Consider the following 21,866-nt stretch of genomic DNA (forward strand, 5'->3'; position numbering starts at 1 on the left):
AGCAAACACTGCAATATACACCCTTGTACATCAACCTCTGTCTCAATCTCTGATTATTTCCTTATAACAGATTCCTGAAAGTTACTCAAAATGGTAAACTTTTAAATTCATATTAGCAAATTATTTTCCTCCATCTTACTGCATCCTGGCCAGGAATGCATATTAACTTTTACTATATGATCATTGTGGAGTAGAAAACAGTATCATTTAATTTTTTCCCATTTACTTTTACAATGATTAGGATATTATAGACATTATACATTATAATATAGATTATATGTATTATACTATATAATATATATTTATATTATACTTTTATAATATAAAGCTTCAAAATTATTATAGCTTTATAATATATTTTAAGAGGTAAGGCAAGTTGCTACCTCTTACTCTTCTTTCCTAAAATTTCTTAGATACTTCTACCAGCATATTATTAGAGATAAACTTTAGAGTCACTTTGTCAAGTTCTCCTAAAAATCCCACTGGTATGTTCATTGCTATGGTACCATAAAAGTAATTTGAGAAGAGCTGACGTTTTTACAACACTCTTCAAGGAAACACGGTAGGTTATGGTTTTGGTTGTTAACTTGAATGGTGTTTTTCCCACTGTAATCTTGTAAATGGTATTTCTGATACAGTGAAAATCTACTGATTTTGGAATACTTATTTCATATATATAGCTACTTTGATAAACTTATAAATTTTAATAACTTCTCAGTTCATTCTCTTGGCTTTTCTGGTTAGATAAAAGACCACCTGCAAATAAAAAATTTTGTCTTTTCCTTTCTAACATGTAAACATATTATATTTGTTTCACCCCTTACTTAACTGGACTCACCTTTTTCAATGCCATAACCTGAACAGAACATAGTTCACTAAGACATTCAGTAATCTTATCCAAAGGTAATCTGGCTAGGACAAGTGCTGTCCCTGAAAGACAAAAGATGATACAAATGAAGAAAATAAAAACTGAACTGAGGTAATTCATTGGTCTACATCATATGGCTGACAGAAAAGGCTGACTGGTTCCATTCTTTCAAAAAGATCAGCACTGTGTTTTTTTTTTTTTTTTTTTTTTAGCACTGTTTTTAAATTATAATAGTTTGTTATTTATGGTTGGGTTTTTCTTTATTTGGCTTAGAAGACCATACTGACTTTCACATTGACATTTACAACTGAAGTTAATATTAAACTATTTCTCCTCAGCAGCCTATTGGTTTAAAGATGTTTAAATACATAGATAGCCCCACTTCCAATTCTTCAAAGATTTAAATGAGTGCTTTGAACAGAAAAGTAATAGTTAAGTTTGCCTTTCTTTCATTTTTGAATAGTTCCAAAAATCTCCCCTCTCCCCTTTTCCCCCAAATAAACAGTAATAAATCCATAAACCTTCACATTTGAATAAAAAACTGAATGATTTTTCTTGACAGTCTATAAACCATGGACGAATTAGATTTTTTATTTAAAACTAGGGGGAAAAAATCTAACAAATACAATTTTCTCCTTTTAATTCATCCCTATAGAAAAGAATGTTACTAAAAAGTTTTCTATATCTAGAAGATACCACTGATATAACTGGGATGCCACATTCTAAGTTAGACGTCACATTAGCATCAAGGTTAAATTTCACTAGAAAATGACAAGATGGCAGCGATACCCGCTGGCAGTAGTTAAGAAAAATCTGACCTGATTTAATGCCAGAAAATGTGGCAAAAGAAGATTGAAAAGAAAAGAAAATCCGTCCTGAAAATGCATAGTTACATTGGCTGGTAGGGAACCTGATCATAGAAGTGAGAAAGAACAGTTAGTTGACATTTAACAGGCATCCAATCTGGACAAGGCTGTCTGCCACTCACAGAGACTTAAAAGATGCTGCACAGGCTGTATTACCCAATCTTTTATTTGATATACCCCAATAAAAGATTGCTCAATCTTTTATTTGATACATTAGCTTTAAGGATTTCACTACCTCACAGGACACCCCAATTTGTTTTCAGAAAGTATGGTTACAAAGCATTTTCTTTCTAGGAGCCAGTAAACTGTCAACAATCAATTCCTCATAAAATAAATCTGTTCCCTCTTTTCTAAGATAATCTTTCAAATATTTAAAAATAGCCACTGTGTTAAAGTCTCCTCTAAGTCTTTTCCCCTAGCATAATATCTCTAGTTCTTCCATTACTCTGAGTTTCATCACCACCCTGGCTGTTTGCCTTTTGATCAGTGTAAACTGATCAGTAATGGTTAAAGACCATTAAGCGACCAGAACCCTTGACTTCTAGTTATAGGACTGAGCCAGGCACACTACCTTTAAATTTCCACTTACTTCTATGGTATAGCAATGCTTATTTGGTCTCCATTTTTATTCTTTCCCCCAACTCAAAAAGGAACTATGTTTAGTTCCAATGTGTTGTCTCCACCCAAAATCTAGGTTCGTGCTATAAATACTGTAAGCACTTTGTATTAGTTATATAGCCTTAAAATATTCTAAGAATGCATGTACACATAATCAACACCCTCCCCTCTGAGTGACCTTCCCCATAACTGAGTAAACTGCAACTGAAAAGTGGGATACAACTGATATAACCCCTAGAAGTGGCTTAGAGACTGTTCCTTCTTAATATCTTAATTAAGTACCTTTTAGCAAGCCCACAGCAGCCTCTGGAGACAACATGAAGGAATCAAGGGAACGGGCAATCTCTAGGAGTCCATGAAAGTGCTGAGCCATGTGGTCTCGGCAGACAGAGCAAATGTTATGAATGGCTTTGGCTGCAGCAGAAGCCAGAGGTTTTTCACACAGTCCTTTCATCAAATAGCCCAACACAGGGTCTAAGGAGAAAATCCATACGTAAAGATTACATTATTTGAAACTCAAGGAAAATTTCTATTTGTTAGAACAAAGGTTTTACATTCCCTTTTTAAGCAAAAGAACCATTTTTAAAAAATGAAATGTGGGGCTTCCCTGGTGGCGCAGTGGTTGAGAGTCCGCCTGCCGATCAGGGGACACGGGTTCGTGCCCTGGTCCGGGAAGATCCCACATGCCGCGGAGCAGCTGGGCCCGTGAGCCATGGCTGCTAAGCCTGTGCGTCCGGAGCCTGTGCTCCGCAACGGGAGAGGCCACAACAGTGAGAGGCCCACATACCGCACAAAAAACAAACAAAAAAGAAATGTGTTTAAACGCCAATGTTTTTACATATAAAAATGGGGCTGATCTCACTGACAAATGGTGTCAGAGAGAGTCCTATCTATTTATCTTCCATTTCTTTCCTTGTGGAAATCAACTGTTGCTTGTTGCTAGGGCTTCACAGAGCACGGTTTGAAAACCACTGATTCAGTCTGAAACCACTGGTGGATATAACCATCAAGTATTAATAGGGTAATGTAAGAAAGACGATAAGGCTCAAAGAGTACCATTATACTCAGAGATTAGTCACTTTGTTTAAAAAAAAGCAGTCTACATTAATCAGGACAATGACAGTTATCTAAAGCTGACACTTTCATACTTGCTTCTTTATAATTACAAAAGGCCCCCAAACCACACAGATGGATCTTTAGCACTTCTAAAAGAATTAGTTCATTATGTTTTACTTTCTGCCAAATGTAAGTGTTCTAAGAAAAGGGATTACAAAGGCGAATTCCTATAAAGCAAATCCTAGTTATCCTTTACCTTGCTTCATAAAAATCAGAATGTTTTTCTATGAAGAAACCCTAAGAAAAATCATACATGGTTAAAGAGCACTTTATGTGTACTAAAGAGTAACCGCATACCAAACCTTATAAAAGAAGTAATCTCTGAAAGCCCATTTAAAAGTTATCTCCATTTCTAGTCTAATGACAAAAACAATGCACCAACCCAGCATGAACCTGCTCCCTTCCACACACACACACAAAAAGGCCTGTTTAGCATGGGAATCAGAACTAGAATCTAAAACCTAGCCCACGCAACTCTAATACTATAGGCTTCAATGATTCTCAAATTAAATATTTGTGTTTTTGACTATTCTAGAGTAAGTATGAACACTCAGCAATTTGTCTTCTAATTGAGGCACAAATTTGAATAAGATACTACAGGTGGTACTGAATATAAGCCTTAACAAACAGATAAACCCACTTAGTTTCTTTGTGGAAAGTGTTCAGAAAAGAAAGCCAAATTTTGAGACAGATAATGGAAGTGAAGAGATTTAAGAATTAGAAAATAGGTATTTTGAAAAAATTTTTAAATGGTATGTTGAACTTGGAAGTGGCTCAGCTATGATGTAATAAGCCTATCTATCTTATATGCTCTATATACAGAAACAAGAAAATAGGAACACACATCTCTTTTTAAGTAAGAGTTTCAGTCAATAAAAAAAGATCATGTGTAAAATAAAATCAAGTCGAAAGGTGGTAATAAACATAAGTACAGCACAAACTTAATGATATTCACGAATTTGAGAATTCTTAAAATTCTCAGAATATATCAGTCTTGAACATCAGGTGGGCTTAATATATATTAACCTAGATAAATTATTTAGTCTCTCTGTATTTCAGTTTCCTCATCTGGAAAATGAGGGGATTAGAAGAAATTACTTCTAAATTTACTTTCAATTCTAAAGTTATTTTATATGATCTTTAGTTATTTTTTCAAGTCAGTAAAGGCAGCCAGAAGTTATATAACTCAACACTCTTCATTGTAGTTTGTACTTATTTAGTTTCAATAATAATTCTTAGTTTTTAAATGGAGCATGTATTTAACACTGAAATAACACATCCCCCCCCCCCAACTGTCTTTGCTTTAGCCTATTAGCAGCTTCTAGTTTAGAACTACAGGACAGTCTGATTAGCTCAAGCCTATGCCAAAGCCTAACAAAGACAGAAATAGTTATGCTGAAGCACAGTACTAGGAGCAAACTGTTTCCCTATCTAGAGATCTAATCTTTCAAAGGTCCTTTCTCCAAAGTCTGATCAGATTATAAAATGTTGTATCAACTAAGCAATAACTCATATATTTAGTCTCAGTGTCTAGAAACATTCAACCTACCAATAAAAGAGAAAGTAGGAAAACAAAAGCAAAAGTAAGAGAGAGAAAGAAAGCAGAAAAATCAGAAGCAGCAGCTGCAGAGGAATGTTCACACATACCAAGGAACTGAGGATTTCGATCAACCACTTCGCTCATCTCTCCAACCAATTCAATGCTGGTGTATCGCACAGCTGTATGTACGGTCTCTGGGAGACGGACAACTCCTTCTAGGACCTCCACAAGTGTTGGATTGTTCTCCCTGAGTTTAGAAGGCAAGTACTCAGAGTTACCAATTTCAGAGGTTAGGTTCTGGCTAAAAAACAGGCTGCAATGACACAAATCATTGCTAAAGGGTTTCTTTCTAAATAAATAACCATTTGGATAAAAGTGCTTAACATCTGGTATGAAAGTTTTTTAACCCTCAAAAAGGAGGAAAAGACAGAAATGGAAGATATCATTGTTTCAGTTGAGAAGCATACTACTGCTCCTTAATCTTCTCAATGTCAGTGAAGTGTCTAAAGACACATCCTGCTATCAAATAAGGCTCTTCAAATTGGAGAGGCAGGCAATTACTGTGGATCAATGTCTTCTTTTAATGAATCCATTTTATTTATTCCTATATCTGCAGCACCTAGAACAGTGCCTGGCACACAGTGGGCACTCAATAAATACTGCTGAATGGCTAAATGAATGAAGAAATAATTCTAGACCACTCGCTATTAGTTGTTATTCTCCAAAAGATTTCTTATAGCTGGATAATGGATACTTTAAGAACAGGTAAGCATGGGTGGGCCAGCTCACTAATTAAAGAAACAAGAACACAAGCTGTAGGAATAAAGGTGCCCTGACTTAGAACATGAGGGAAAATTAAAGTTATCCAAATACTTTCCACAGCTCCATGAATTAACTTTTTCCCTTTCCTTCTCTTCTTTTCACTCTTTTATTTGCGGTACGCGGGCCCCTCACTGCTGTGGCCTCTCCCGTTGCGGAGCACGAGCTCCGGATGCGCAGGCTCAGCGGCCATGGCTCACGGGCCTAGCCGCTCCGCGGCATGTGGGATCTTCCCGGACCGGGGCACGAACCCGTGTCCCCTGCATCGGCAGGCAGACTCTCAACCACTGCGCCACCAGGCAAGCCCTGGCTGAAGTTCTTTAAGCAGAGTGGAGGATGCTCCCAAAGTGGTAGAACGTAATCCAGAAATGAAAGATGTTTAAAATGCAAATAAATCCTGGATTAGTGCAAGAGCACTCCTTGCTGATACACTAAGTCTATTAAGTCCTTCATACACTAAAAAAAAATTGTAATCATGCAGTTGGCTTGAAATGTGGATAAACAAAAAACAAAATAAAATCTTCTCTCATTTATGCTTTATGCTTCCTACGGGCACTAAGCTAATTATTGAGACTCTCTTGCCATCCTTTCTCATACCAACACAAATCAGTTAGATTATTAGTGTAATAATCTTCAGACTGTTACTGAAGTTTCCAAAAGATACCAAATGGGTTTCAAAGCAAATAGTATGATATGTGATTCAGGACCAGAACTCCTTAATAGAGAAAAACAAACCTACTCTATCTCCTTAAATGTTTACTGGATTAGAAACAACATAAGATTTCATTGACTAGACCCTGTAAGACAGCTAAGAAAGAAGACTGTACATTTTATGAATACATGCCTTAACCATCTCTCCAACCAAGGCCATGGACAGAGAGCTCAACTGCAGACATCTGATTACAATACAGGAAAACTTGACAGATACTAGCATTGATTTATAAACTCACATAACAAAGTAAATTCTGTTTTTAAGGATTCATGTTGAAATAATAAATAGAACTTCTATGCTAAGCAATTAGAAATCAAAATCTAATAATTTAAAATTTTCCAATGACGAAAACAAAAATAATAATTGCCCTTTAGAGTTTGCTATTCTTTTAGGTGAAATGGTACCTATGCCTGGCCTCTCTGAAACTTACAAATGACTCTCCAAGACAGGAAAAAAGGAGAACAATATAATTAAATATTTGTAAGGATAACTCACCCAAGGTCACAAAAGCAGGTGAGAGCCAAATTAGTGCCTATTCAAATGCTTTTAAGGAAGTGCCAACAATTTAACAGTCTAACAAAGTTTTGATTATACCAACTTGCACAAGGGAGCCTAGGTTGGGAAGATAAATCAGCATTCTTTTCCTAGCATCAAGAACAAAATAATTTTAACTCTAGGAAATGTGTTTAAAACGTGGATATCAACAATGCATGCTACTCTGGACTAGACTCTAGAAGTCAGAAGACTAGACAGCATTATAGAAGTAAGAAGTTCTAAGAATTTCCAAACATATCCCATACGAGAAAAATGTTGTAATTTTCCTTCCTCTGATATTAAGAGTTCCCAGCAAAAGACTTATTAGACACTCACGGATCAACACTCTTTGCTATAGCAGCCATGATAAAGAGAACCGCTTCTGTCACCTCCCAGGGTGGGTTGCCTTCTTTCAGAGTAGAATATAACTAGAGAAGAAGAGGTGGATTATGGATCCATTAAAAGGAAAACAGAATAGAATTCCAAAACAAACAAAACAAAAAACTCTGTTAGTTAAAATAAATCTAGCCCCTTGCTTCTAAATTTATCTCTCAGAGCCAGGGAAAAATAGTATCTTCATTTTTCAAATCTTCACTAACTCTAAGTAATACTAGTTTAATATATGAAACAAACCCATTTAGGGCCCCAAGAGTATATCAAGATTATCATCTACTCCCACAAAATGAGTATTATGGAGAAAACAAAACATATTACACGAGTGTCTTTTCCTGGTCCTGATAATAACTCATAAATACATAAACACACTTAAAAATGAGATATAATGTAAAACCTCGGCATATGCATTGGCTTTACATTTCTATTATTTTAACTACTTGTCTGCATCAACACTAGTAGCATAGATTAAATTCCTAAAAAGTAGCTGTTCTGAAGCACCCATCACAATACCATGTCCAAGCAAGGGGAGATGGGGAGAGACCAAACAGAATACTCAGAGATGTCCAGAAACTTCCCAGGGTATATCCATCAGTGGGATGTGACTGGGTGTTAGTCTAAATAAGATTTCTGTAGTCATATAACACACTGCTAGTTAAGATAAAATTAAACAATTCTCTTGTATGACTTCACAGAGCCTTTAAATATACTATTTAAGTCATTTTCCAGTTTTAATTGACAGAATTGTTTTTTCTGGCAAAGAACATCTCATGAGACTGGTGTCCCACAGTACACATCTTGGACAAGACTAATAATTTATGTAAATTTGTAAATTGAGGTCTGGAGAAGAACAAGTAACTTGTTCAAAGCCGCAGAGCCAGTGAGAGAAGAGTTGAAATCTGAGCACAGGTCATCTGCCTATGATCTGGGGATCTCACTAAATCTGCTAAGAATCCCCAACCCTTTCTAGTTAGATAAAGAAACATACTTTGTTTAATATAAAGAAATATAGTTATAATTTTATGAACACTTTCTAGATCAGATGATGCCCCCAAATACACAAAATGCCTGGATTACCCATCCCCCCAAATTAGGTTAGTTCAGTATTGCTGACAAAGCATTAAAACTAGTATTTCTGGATTCAGAGCATGATCCAGCAATATGAAAACCACCTGACATTATGCTAATGTTAAGTGATGTGGAATGGTGGTGACTGCAACCTTATGATGTAAAATGTTACTCGCTGATTGTCAGGAAAACCACAGGACTATGATTCTTCTACTCTAGTATAGTCACCTCTGGGATGAAACTGCAAAGGAATCTAACCATAAATGTGAACAAAGGAAATGCCAAATAACTAAGAGTTGCCAGGAGTTGATACATAATTATTAAAGCAGAAAAACTTGTCTATTTTCCTGGCTAGGTCCAAATTCCCTATAAGTATCTTGGGGGCTTTAAGGTTTATCCATGATCTTCCATTTCAACTGAACAAGTGGAACAACTCTCACTAGCAAGATTATAGTGTAAACCATAACTGAACTGTTCACTGCAATTGGCTTGTAAGATACTAAACAAACACAGCTACTATATGCCAGGCAGTGTGCTAGGCACCTGCATATCTACTGTCCCATTTAGCCATCAAGATTGAAGAAAAAGATGGAACACTTAGAGAAGACATAGAAGTTAACACAATTAAAGTGACTGGTAAAACTGCTAAGAATCTCCAAACGGGCTTACCTGAGCAAAACACTCCATAGACCCAATCAAGAAAATCAAGTCCTTCACCAGGTCTGACACCCTCATCCGAAACTCCCCAAAGTCATCAGTCTCCTCAGGAACCCCCTCCTGAAATTTCAAATCAGATAACATTTGTTTTAAACTAAGGCTTTCATTTACTTTATAAAATCAAGAGTAAAAAAGCCATTAAGCAGTCCAGTCCCAATGAACAAAAAGATGAATCGCCTAAATCACAAAGACATTTTACTATAGAGGGTATCCCAAACTTTTAGGTGTGTCAAGTCAATACAACCTATCTTCTGCCTTGACTATTAGAAACGCTTCTCTTTTTTTGTGTGTCCCAGCTACATCTTGCCTGCTGTTGGAAAGATCTGGAGTGGTGGGGGTGGGAAGTGACCTAGAAGAGGTGGTAACTTAAGAGTTTATTAGCCTATCTAGATAAGGCCTAGCTTTTTATTACTGAATAAGCCTCTGAAGCTTTACGGTTCAAGATCTACCAAAATCAACCATTATCACAAGAACTAGACACAGAATAGAATATTAGACTTCAAAAAGAATTTTATATAGGTGGACAGATACATAATAAGACATGTATAATAAAATATTAATGGTAGAATTTAGCTAGTAGGTATACAGATATTCACTATAAAATCATTTTCCCTTTGCTGTATATTTGAAATTTTTCATTAAAAAATACAGAGATCATTTACATTTCATGCTTAAGGTTTTCTTATTCCAACACCCTCCTGTGAGTAAACTAAGGCTTACCAATTGTGAGATGGTTATGGGCACCTATAAGAATCTTGGACCATGGGTATCTGGAAAAAGCCCTTAGTATTACTGACAATTGCTGATTTAGTTCAACCTCCTTGCTTTAAGATGAAAAAATTAAAGTCAAGGAATGAGGAGGAAACAATGGCTGTCTCAGATGAGATAATGAATTATAAAGCACTATACACCTACAAGTGTAAGGAATTACCTGCCAGGGAAATGGTGTCACAGAACTAGCAAAGGGAAGAAACGGATCAAGCAAGCAGAGCCATTTAAACCAGAGCAGCCCGGCTTTTATTTACTTATCAGGCTTCCAAGCAATATGTAGTTGAAGATAAGATTCCTCAGTTTTAAAAAACAAGTAGTGAAAACCACTAAACTAAATCATCACTAAGGTTCTGTGGAAATACAAAATACCATAACTCAAATAACAACATTAACATTAAAATGAATAGACAGTTTTCATGTCAGATTTAATAGTAAGCAATAGGAAAAAAAACCCACTCCAAGTTATAGGTTGAAGGACAGGGATATTAAACCAACCAACCAAAAGAATGAAATAAATGCTACAAAATTTGAAGTGACTAAGCAAAGAATGAGATTGAAGAGTTTTCCAATGGACTGTTTTATAATATTTCTAGTGTATTTTATTCTAAGCAAATAGATTATATTTTAACTTATAAAATTCGTATAAGTAATATAAAGAAAAATGTGCACATATGTGTCGGGGGGGGAATCATAAGTTATTTTCCACATCCTCACACAAATATTTCACCTTTGTGTTAGTTTTAATCCAACCACATATTTTATGCTATTAAAAATACATATTATAAAATCTGACATTTTTTCATTTAGCGTACCAACTATTGCTATCTCAAGTTATTATTTTTAACTGCTGCATTATGATCCATCAGAATGCTACATAATAATATACGTAACTCTTTAATATTCTTTTTGGGGGGGGAGGGGGACCATGCCACACAGCTTGCGGGATCTTAGTTTCCCGATCAGGGACTGAACCTGGGCCGCCAGCAGTGAAAACACCAAGTCCTAACCACTGCACCACCAGGGAATTTCTTCTTCTAATACTCTTGTACGTGGGTTTACCATTTTTTTACTTTTATAGATAATGCTTTGTACATAAAATAGCAATTTTTTTCTTCTGCAGAATTATTTAAGGTGAATTCCCAGAAGAATTACTGGCTCAGCAGGATTGAGTTCTTTTTACATAGACCTAGCACTCTTCATTATACTGGTACTGACTTCTTCAGTGTAAGCTAGAGTGACAGAAAACCCACAGATTCCATTAGCTTTATTCTCTATCTTTTCAGTTCCTTTTCAAGCTAGCATTGAAAACAAGAGGAAATCAAGACTTGATTAAGTAGAGAAGAAAACTTACATGGTCTGGTTCCAGCTGGCAGTGGCGAGCCAAGGCATGAAGCAGCCTTTGAATGTAAGCTTTGAAGATGCCATGAATAACTTCATCATTAGTTTTGTATAAATGCTCCCCTAGTCGGTACCAAAAGTTAAAGGAAATTTCTACTACCTATCAAATTAAAAGAAAGAGAAAAGATGGTTTATTTGAATAAGAAAAGAAGGCAGTTTTATTATTACTAGGGCCAATAGGAAAGAAACACTTTAAAACAATATGAGTGGAACCAGTTAAGAAGCCATCTTTTTTCTAGCAGATTTATTATTATCCTCCCAAATTATCTTTCCATGTTAGGCCCAAAACTCCATTTAGGATGACTGGCTTTACATTCTCTGTCCAGCCCTGGGATAACTTCTCCAACAGTATATTGGATTCTGAATTTAGAGAAACAGATACAGAAATGGAAGTCTCTTTAAAAGTATTTTTTCCTAAATTCTGAAATTATTTCATTTTTTTTTTGAGATTAAAACACTTCTCACCAGATAAACCATCTACAAATAACCTGTACAAACCACAGCTCATCTTACATATGGCACTGTTCAGAGGAATGATAATTATTAGGTAGTACAATACTTCTGCCCAAAAATGTTTTAAGTTTCAACAAAATCTAGATATCCTCATGAGATTATGTCAAACAAATACGCATTATCTTTTATATGATCAAAGAAAAAGGACTGAGACTCACAGGACTACTGAGTCCCTCCCTAAGAGGGGCCCTACCATCCTTTCCCATTAATGATCCAAAATGGAGCCATTTAACTAGAGCTAACCCAGCTTGGGAGTTCTTTCTCACTTCTTATACTATTAAGAGGAGATAAAGCTTCTTGAATAAGAGGAGTTTTGTTTTTTTTTAATCTAGCAAACTTAAAAGAGGCAGCATGTCTTAGAAATTTTGGGATGAAGAAGACTCTTTAAATCCTTTCAACGCCATTCTCATTTTCATCCATAATTTGGAGAAAACTTTTGTATGTTAAAACTTGTGGAGGTACAGTTAAGATTTGGTACGTTTTCTTTAGCTATAAAGCTCTAAAGAGTAACTGACGCTAGAGAGGGAGCCTCAGTGGAAAAGTAATAGGCTTTTTTTCTAACAGGTCAGCCCAGCTAACCAAGTAGGAAAATAGAAAGGAATCAAAGCTGAAGCCCAAATACATATTTTTTAAAAAATTCAAAACAGAGGAAACTCCCCATCACATTAAAAATAAAACTATAATTTCGGGCTTCCCTGGTGGCGCGGTGGTTGCGAGTCCGCCTGCCAATGCAGGGGACATGGGTTCGTGCCCCGGTCCGGGAAGATCCCACATGCTGCGGAGTGGCTGGGCCCGTGAGCCATGGCCGCTGAGCCTGCACGTCCGGAGCCTGTGCTCTGCAACGGGAGAGGCCGCGGCAGTGAGAGGCCCGTGTACCGCAAAAAAAACAAAAAACAAAAACAAAAAACTATAATTTCCCACAAATAAAAAGCTCAACAGGAGAAAATGGAATGCAGATAATATGTGACATACAACTTGGAAAATAATGGCATTAGCATAGAATAAACACTACCTCATATTGAGGGTGTCCTGCACAGATAAGAAGCAGTTCTAGAGTTCGTAGGTCCCCAAGGCCTTGGCCTGGAGTACAAACAATTTTTTCAAGGAAAGTTTCACACAGTTCAGTGAAAATACGGCAGTAATTCAGAACTCTGTAAATGAAAGAGGAATGAGAACATCAAGTCAGAAATCTGGATATTATGCGTTCATACTCACAGACACAGTTAATCAAATAAATAAAAGCAATCCTCAGCCTAAGGGACATGTAGTGATTATTTGCTATGTTGTATCACAATTTCCATAACAAACATCTTTCCTTAAATCACATACTTTTATACATACAAGGAAGTGACTCATAAGTCAGTTAAAATTCTCAATTATTAAAACATCTGAATAAAATTCCCATCAAATCACACTTGATACTTCTCATCCCTAATTCTTAGAGCCTTACCCTTTAAAGTGCAAAAACTTACTACTCTCCATGATCACAACCTCTCCCTCTGCATTTGATTTGCCACTCTTGGTTCAGATGAGAATAGCAGAGCATCTTGAGGATGCAATGTATACATTTACACAGAGTCACGAAGAATCACAAAGGATAGATAAATAATAAAAGGTGACTTAAAAGAACACCAGACTGTATATGAATCCAGGTCTACTGCCTTTAATAATTACTCACTTGTCTAAATCTTCACGTGCCACAGCCATATGATAGGCAGTCTCCAATGTCAGGACTCCTTGAAAAAGTTGCATGGCTAATGGCAAGTTGGTTTCCACATTCTCAATGGCGTACAGAGCTGAGCATACGCAGTCTGAAGCAGCTTCATGTAGGTTGGATGAGGTCTTATCCTGTTGCTAGGAGGTAGCAGGAGTAGGGAAGTAAGAAGTTTGATCATTAAGCTGTAATCCAAGTAACAGGAAACCAATTATAGCCTGTTTCTGAACATGTACTTTAAATACATACAGCCTAATAGTCATGGCCTTCAATGAGACAACATCCATCAATCTTCCTATTTCTGACTATTATTTCCTTATATGCCAAGCAAATCAGCCTTTTTGTACCTCAATCATGGTCATATGACTTCTAAAATTCATATTTTCTTCCATACCAGTCCCTCCAAATGGAATTCCATGTGTTCCCTGCCCTATTTTAGTCTATGGAAATTTTCTCCATCTTTTTTTCTGATATTCAGGTACTATCTAAAATGAAAGGGTCCAACAAGTATCAACACATCATTGTGCTATTTCAGAATACTAAGGTTAAACAGAGATTTTTAAAGCTTCTGGGGAGGAGAGGAGAAGGTAACTTAGAAAGGAGCAAAAATCAGTTTATCCACCTTCTCATTAGCAATGATGCCTGCCAGTATATGAGAAAGCAAGGTCTTAGAAATTTTGAAGAAAAAGAATAGTGAACCTAGAACTCTATACCTAGCTAAATCATTGATTAAGAATGAAATAAAAACATTTCTCAGGAATGCATGCAAAAACTCAATATTTATTTCTCACATATCCTTCTGAGGAAGGTATTTGAGGTAGGTCAAAAAAAATGGTTAAACCAATCCAGAAGCAGAGTAAAGAGAAGTCCCAGGATGACAGCTGGGGAGCAGATCAAAAGAGCAACTGATACAAATTAGAGAATATTAGAAGGTTCAAGGAGGGAGGCCTCCAGGGTTTCTATTCAGGACAGTACAGTTGAGAGGTTGGATAAATTTAGCGAAGGCATATTGGTCTTCTGTGAATAATAAAAAAAACAAGTACATTTAGAAGCTCTGCGGGGGTGGGAGGGGAGCCGGGGGGGGGGCAGGGGGAGCTATAAAAGCAGGGCTGGGAAAGCACAAAGACACAAATTATTCATTAGGTTATTCTTAGATTGAGTGGCAGTGAATTAAAAAATATTCACTGTATTAACTATGTTTCAAAAGTTAAATGTTCAAATTTATTCTTTTGTATATACCAAGTATTATTTTAAAAATATTTTTTAAAAAAGAACTATAGGGGAAAAGTTATATAATAAGGTCGTGGTCCAAGCATAAAGCAAACTAAAATATTTAGTTTTATGTGGCATGACTTCGAACCACTGAAAAAAATGTAAGAACGAGAATACATTTGACCCTGACTCTAGAAACACTCTTAAGTAACAGAGGACCTAACACTGGATCAGTAGAGAAGACAATATAACCCTAGCACACTACTTAGCTTGTTCCTTACCCCAATCTCAGTTCCCAAGAGTCACCACTGTTTTAAGTTTGAAGTGTGTTCTACACTGTCCTCCATTCATACGTAAACTTATTTACACACTTTTTAAACAAAAGTGGGAGCTGAATTTTTTAATACTGACTACTCTTCACACAACTTGGTGAGATGAGAATCAAAATTACCATTATTGAGGTATGGCATCAATAGACATGGAGACAAAGACACTGATAAGCAAAACAATTATTAGCACCCTAAGTTTCCTGAATTTTAGCTTCTGATCCAAGAATGACAGCAGAAATACACGAACAACATTACAATACCAAAAATGTCTCCTTGAAGAATGCGTTTTCCTTTTCTTTAATTCACAGTGATATCAATCTAGTATCATGCTAAATCTTCTAAATTATAGTGCACCAGCACACAACCAGTATGGAAACACAGAGTTTCCATACTAATATGTGTTCATGGAAGGAAAACCATCAGGGAGAAAGAGACAAAGTCACACCCACCTCCAAAGACCTGTTTAACATTTGTGCTTGAGGTATTGCTGTTTCTTGTTCTAAAAACTAGTCTTATTCTAAGCACTCATTTACTCTTTGTCTACCAAGACAGAGGAATGTATTACTAGGCAATGTTACTTTTAAAGTTTAAGGAACAAATGCACAAGTATATAGAAATACATTACTTCAGATCTCAAAAACCCAAAATTCATCCTATACATACCCTGATGTTTAAGTAAACTACCTCAATTACAAAGATAATATTCTGATTTGTAATTGTCTCAAACACCCAATGGCCATTATTAGAAACACACAACTTAATACTTTTAAAATAAGAAAAAGAGACCAATGGTTTTTTTGTTACTTGAATTTTAATATGTAAATCATTGTTCTATACATAAACTACATATAAGACTGCTTTCCTCTTAAACCTAACTACATTTTATTCTGAGCACTAAAACTAATATCTTAATTTGGTACTTGGCAACAAGGAAGGGACAGTGTTGCTTTCTTACCATACACTTTCCACTCACTCCACAAAACTCTGAAAACACTCTTATATCCCAGAAGGGCAGTTACCCTAAGTGACTATGTGCCAGAAACAAACAAAAACCATGTCATAAACAAAGCCATTACTTACCAAAACCTCAAAAAGGAGTGCTAGTAACTTATTGTTAGCCATGAAGTTACTGTCCAAAACTCCTAAGTTAAACCAACTTCCCAAACAGCGAAAGACCTTCATAAGCATTTTCTCATCTGTTCCTGCTTTTTCTACACAAGTCATCTGAAAAGAAGAAAAAAAAAAAGTTACAACAAATAATGTCAATCTTTATATTTAAATATTATTACAATCACCTTATAGGTGTAATGATGAGAAGGATAACAATAACAGCTAACAGTAAAAAGTGCTTTTTAATTGCCAGACACTGTCTCATCACTCTTTTTTTTTTTTTAAATAAACTAATTTTATTTATTTATTTTTGGCTGCGTTGGGTCTTCGTTGCTGTGTGCTGGCTTTCTCTAGTTGTGGCAAGCGGGATCTACTCTTTGTTGTGGTGCACAGCCTTCTCATTGCAGTGGCTTCTCTTGTTGCAGAGCACAGGCTCTAGGTGCGTGGGCTTCACTAGTTGTGGCACGCAGGCTCAGCAGTTGTGGCTCACGGCTCTAGAGCACAGGCTCAGCAGTTGTGGCACATGGGCTTAGTTGCTCCGTGGCATATGGGATCTTCCCAGACCAGGGCTCAAATCCGTGCCCCCTGCACTGGCAGGCGGATCCTTAACCACTGCGCCACCAGGGAAGCCCTGTCTCATCACTCTTCATTCACTTAATCCCCACTAAAACTGTATAGGTATGTACTATTGTTATCTCCACTCTCTCAACTGGGAAGCTGAGGTACAGAGAGGTTATAGACTGGTTCAAAGATAGATATGTTTCAGAAACAATTATCAGTATATTTCTTAGATCCAACTTCTGCATTAATGTAATCTTATCAACAGAATTGTCTTTAAAGTAATACTCATCATCTCAGCCATGAAAAAGAATGAAATTTATCATGTCAAACAACCATGGATGGACCTGGAGAGGGTATTATGCTTAGTGAAATAGGAAAGAAAAATATTGTATGTTATCACTTATACGTGGAATCTAAAAAATGAAACAAACAAATGAATATAACAAAACAAACAGACTCATAGATACAGAGAACAAAGTAGTGGTTACCAGTGGGGAGAGGGGAAGAGGAGAAGGGGGAAGATAGGGGTAGGGGATTAAGAGGTACAAACTACTATGTATAAAATAAATATGCAATAAGCATATAGCATACAGCACAGGGAATATGGTCAATATTTTACAATAACTTTAAATGGAGTATAATCTATAAAAATTCTGAATCACTATGTTGTACACTTGAAACTAATATTGTAAATCAATTATACCTCAATAAAAATTAATAAAATAAATAACACATCTATACACTCGATTTTATAGAGTAGAAATAAGCTAGTTGTACTATTTATATTGCTTCATGAAAAGCTGGTATTTCAAGCTTCAGCACTGGAATACTCTAGCAAATATACCATCCACAGAAAGTGATATTACTATAAATATGATAGTTTATAAAAGATAAAATGAAAAGTCAGACTAAAACTCACCATTGTTTCTCTTTGTAAACTGTTTTTGTGATGTATACTTTTTCCAAAGTAAGGTGTAATGCAACTTTTTCTGGATAAAGAATGTTTAAAAATAGGGACTTCCCTGGTGGTGCAGTGGTTGAGAATCTGCCTGCCAATGCAGGGGACACGGGTTTGATCCCTGGTCCAGGAAGATCCCACATGTTGCAGAGCAACTAAGCCCATCCGCCACAACTACTGAGCCTGCGAGCCACAACTGCTGAGCCCGTGTGCCACAACTACTGAAGCCCGTGCACCTAGAGCCCATGCTCTGCAACAAGGGAAGCCACCGCAATGAGAAACCTACGCACCTCAACGAAGAGTAGCCCCCGCTCGCTGCAACTAGAGAAAGCCTGTGCACAGCAATGAAGACCCAACACAGCCATAAATAAATAAATTTTTTTTAAAAAAAGAATGTTTAAAAATAACTTTTGCAGGCAATGGATTAGAAATATCATAACTGCCATGGCATTTAGAATGCATGGGGGGGGTGGTAGTGGTATGTAATCCCATAATGATCTAAATGCTGACAATTATACTTCCAAGTAGCCATGTTCCCCCTATGTTTGCAGTATCAGGCAATAATAATTACATACTTATTAATTAGTGTGAATTACACTGAACTGAAATGAATGAAGAAAAGATTCAAGTAAGTGAATGGCAACCACATACCCACATCCACACCAACAAACACACACACCTAAATCTTTGAAGCTCTTGCTATAAACTCATGACACAATCCCTTGGCCTTTATGCTTCCTGAATGACATTTCAATTTTAATAAGGTGTGATGTTTACAAACGGAAGGACTTGATTATACATTCTAACTACTGACTCAAATTTAAGACAGAATTTTGGAAAAACCCTACATCTAAAACTAGCTGCTCTGAAGAGAAGAAATTCTATTAATTAAATCAAACACTCACCACAAAGCTTCAGAACTAAGAGATGCCTTCAGTTTCTCTTTGAGAACTGTATTATTAAAGACTCTTGTCTCTTACTAAAGTTAAGACCTCAAAAGCTAAAAGATATAATACCAGAAGAGCTCACCAGTAAAAATAGAGCAGAGGTAAAAAATAATAGATCTTGAATTAACGATATGGAGAATAAATGGAGAAAAATATTAGAGGCCAGGCTCAGATTAAGAGCAAGAAGAATAATATTTTTAAAAATTATAAAGTTCAATACAATGTTTAGGAATAAGTCCATTCGAATAGACCTCAAAAGTATAATACTAACAAGAAAATAAGATAGAATAAAACCATTAAAGAGAATGTGGGGGAACTGAATGAAAACGTTCTAAGAAGCTTTTGGTATCTATTACAGCCAAATACCTATTTTTCTTGGTAACTGGACTAATTTCATGCTCTAGGTTCTATAACATGACAAGCTACATGACAGAATTATAGACCTTATTAAGTACCACAAGGATATATTTTTCAGATTTCATGATGATAAATCAAGCTAACACCTGTTGCCAGTTGTGATAAAGTGCTAAGTCAAGTCCAAGTGTCTAACCGCCCTTGCCCATCGTGGCAGTAATGATGACTGTAAGGACTACAGTGGCCACTGAATTTTTTTTAGTTCATTTGAGTGCTTACAAAAAATGACAAGCTCGGGTCGGTTAACCCAACTCAAGTCACAGTCTGAGAACTAGACAGCTTCCACAGCAGCTCCAGATAAAGCTCTTATTTTTTGTAGCTGCAGGGCTGATACTGCTGGAACTCATATACAAAATTTAATTGTGTGGCTTGCTGAATTACAAACAGCAGTCGAATTTATAAGTCTCACCAAGTTTCTCATGTGAAAGTTCTGAAACTGACTGGTAAAGAATGGACTCCTGATGCATGGAATGGAGACATCTGGTTGGACCCTAATGAAACTGATAATCCTGAAACCCCAAGTCACTCTGAGTCTACCTTACCAATAAAAGTGGCCTGCCTTCCAGTGTCTGAGACTAGCCTTCCTCAGCTTGAAAGCCCTGTAATAACCCCATCTGAGACAGATGGTTTGAAAGAGGATGCCCAATCTCTTCAATACCTACCACAACCAACCCTTGTACCAATCATAACTAGGGTCAAATCTCACAAGGTTCTAGGGGAACAGGTACATGCAGGAGGAAATAACTTATACACCAGGAGAACTGTAAAACTTTGCTTGTATGTGTCTGAAGAAAGCTGGGAAACATGCAGGAGTGTATTCTAAAGGTGTTAGACCAAGGAAGGCTGAAATATAACATTAGATTGAGCCAAACTCATTGATACAAGTGTATTTCCTTGAGATTCTGGATTTAATGAGTATATGGAGCCTCTGGGAAGTACCAATAGTTATATCGTAGTGCAAATACCTAGGATTTTGGAACAAATCTATGCTCTCTTCTGCAGGTAACTATTTTCCTTTTGAGAAGCAGCTTCTGATTTGCTACTGGGCCTTGGTAGGCCTATCCATAGGACACCAATCTCATCAACACCTGAGATTCCCATCATGAACTAAGGATTGTCTGAAGTACCTAGCCATAAGGTTGGGCATGCATAGCAGCAATCTGTCATCAAATGGAAATGATATAAGGAGACTGAGTACGGGAAGGTTTGGAAGCTACAAAAACGTTGCATGAGTAGGTGGCTCAGATTGCTTTGACACCATCTCTTCTTGCATTGATTCATCCCCTTCAATCCATGCCTGTGGCCTCCTGGGGTGTTCCTTACAAACCAGATAACTGAAGAAGAAAAAATTCAAGCCTGGATTACAGATGGCTCTGCATAATATGCTGTACCACCTGAAGGTAGACACCTGCAGCATTACAGGCCCACTCAGGGGCTTTAGTGAAGGCCAGTGCTGAAGGAAAACCCTCCTAGTGAGCATATCTTCAAGCAATACACATGGCTGTCCACCACGTCTGGAGTGAGAGATGACCAGAAATATGGATCTCCACTTATTCATGGACATTTGTTAATCATTTGGATGGACGATCAGGGATTTGGTAGAAACAGGATTGGAAGATCGGGGACAAGGAAGTCTGAGGAAGACGTATATGAATGATATATTTTTTGAATTTATTTTTTTATACAGGTTTTTATTAGTTATCCATTTTATACATACTATTGTATACATGTCAATCCCAATCTCCCAATTCATCCCACCACCACCACCACCACCACCACCCGCCACTTTCCCTGCTTGGTGTCCATACGTTTGTTCTCTACATCTGTGTCTCTATTTCTGCCCTGCAAACCGGTTCATCTGTACCATTCTTCTAGGTTCCACATATATGCGTTATGAATGATATTTAAATGGGCACAGCCTGTGACAATATATCTGTCCTATGTGAATACCCACCAAAGGGCATCCACTATAAAGGAATCTCCCAATGATAGATGGACCAAATGACAAACTATGTCAGCCTTCTTCCCTAGCCACCCAGTGCTTGGTCGATGGGCGCATAAACAAAGGAGCCATAGTAGCAGGGATAGAGGCTAAACATGGAGTTAACATGGATTTCCACCTACCAAGGTTTAACTGGTAAACACTACTGATGAGTGTCAAATCTATCAACAGCAGAGACCAACACTGAGTCCCCAGTGGCACCATTCCCCATGGGGACCACGTTCATTGATTATACTGGACTCCCATCATGGAGGAAGCAGAGATTTGTCTAGAGGATTAGACCCATATTCTGGATATAGAGTTGTCTTCTCTGCTTGTAATGTTTCTGTCAGCACTATCATTCATGGACTCACAGAATACCACATGCAACCATCATGGTATCATAGCTAATCAAGAAACTCATATCAGAGTAAAGGAAGTACAGCAACTTTGAGCTCTACTGGTTTGTAGATCTTGGTCCCAAAGAAGGAATACTTCTATCAAGAAACACAAAAATAATTCCAGTGAATTGGAACATAAGACTACCACCTGGACAATTTGGGCTTCTTATGCCACTGAACCAACAGGAACTTTACAGGCTGGAGTGACAGATCCCAATTACCAAGGAAAAATTGTGTTGCTTCTATATAATCAAAGCAAGGAGCTCTAGGTCTGTAACCCAGAGGATTTTCTAGGGAGCCTCTTAG

General features: G+C 36.9%; 1 protein-coding gene across 3 annotated transcripts in view; it reads right to left on the reverse strand.

Annotated features, from left to right (window-relative positions):
- TNPO3 (transportin 3) overlaps positions 1 to 21,866 on the reverse strand; it is an 81,222-nt gene that overhangs the window by 25,063 nt on the left and 34,293 nt on the right. For all 3 annotated transcript variants that reach the window (XM_067746952.1, XM_067746953.1, XM_067746954.1), the window contains 9 exons: positions 16,269 to 16,412; positions 13,612 to 13,787; positions 12,946 to 13,084; positions 11,374 to 11,520; positions 9,204 to 9,311; positions 7,410 to 7,501; positions 5,116 to 5,255; positions 2,635 to 2,826; positions 839 to 930 (listed from right to left, as the gene is read on the reverse strand). In XM_067746952.1, the coding sequence (XP_067603053.1) occupies positions 839 to 930; positions 2,635 to 2,826; positions 5,116 to 5,255; positions 7,410 to 7,501; positions 9,204 to 9,311; positions 11,374 to 11,520; positions 12,946 to 13,084; positions 13,612 to 13,787; positions 16,269 to 16,412 (1,230 nt within the window). The remainder of the gene's footprint in view (positions 1 to 838; positions 931 to 2,634; positions 2,827 to 5,115; positions 5,256 to 7,409; positions 7,502 to 9,203; positions 9,312 to 11,373; positions 11,521 to 12,945; positions 13,085 to 13,611; positions 13,788 to 16,268; positions 16,413 to 21,866) is intronic.

Source organism: Pseudorca crassidens, chromosome 8, assembly GCF_039906515.1.
Source record: "Pseudorca crassidens isolate mPseCra1 chromosome 8, mPseCra1.hap1, whole genome shotgun sequence".
In the NCBI taxonomy this organism is placed as follows: Eukaryota; Metazoa; Chordata; class Mammalia; order Artiodactyla; family Delphinidae; genus Pseudorca; species Pseudorca crassidens.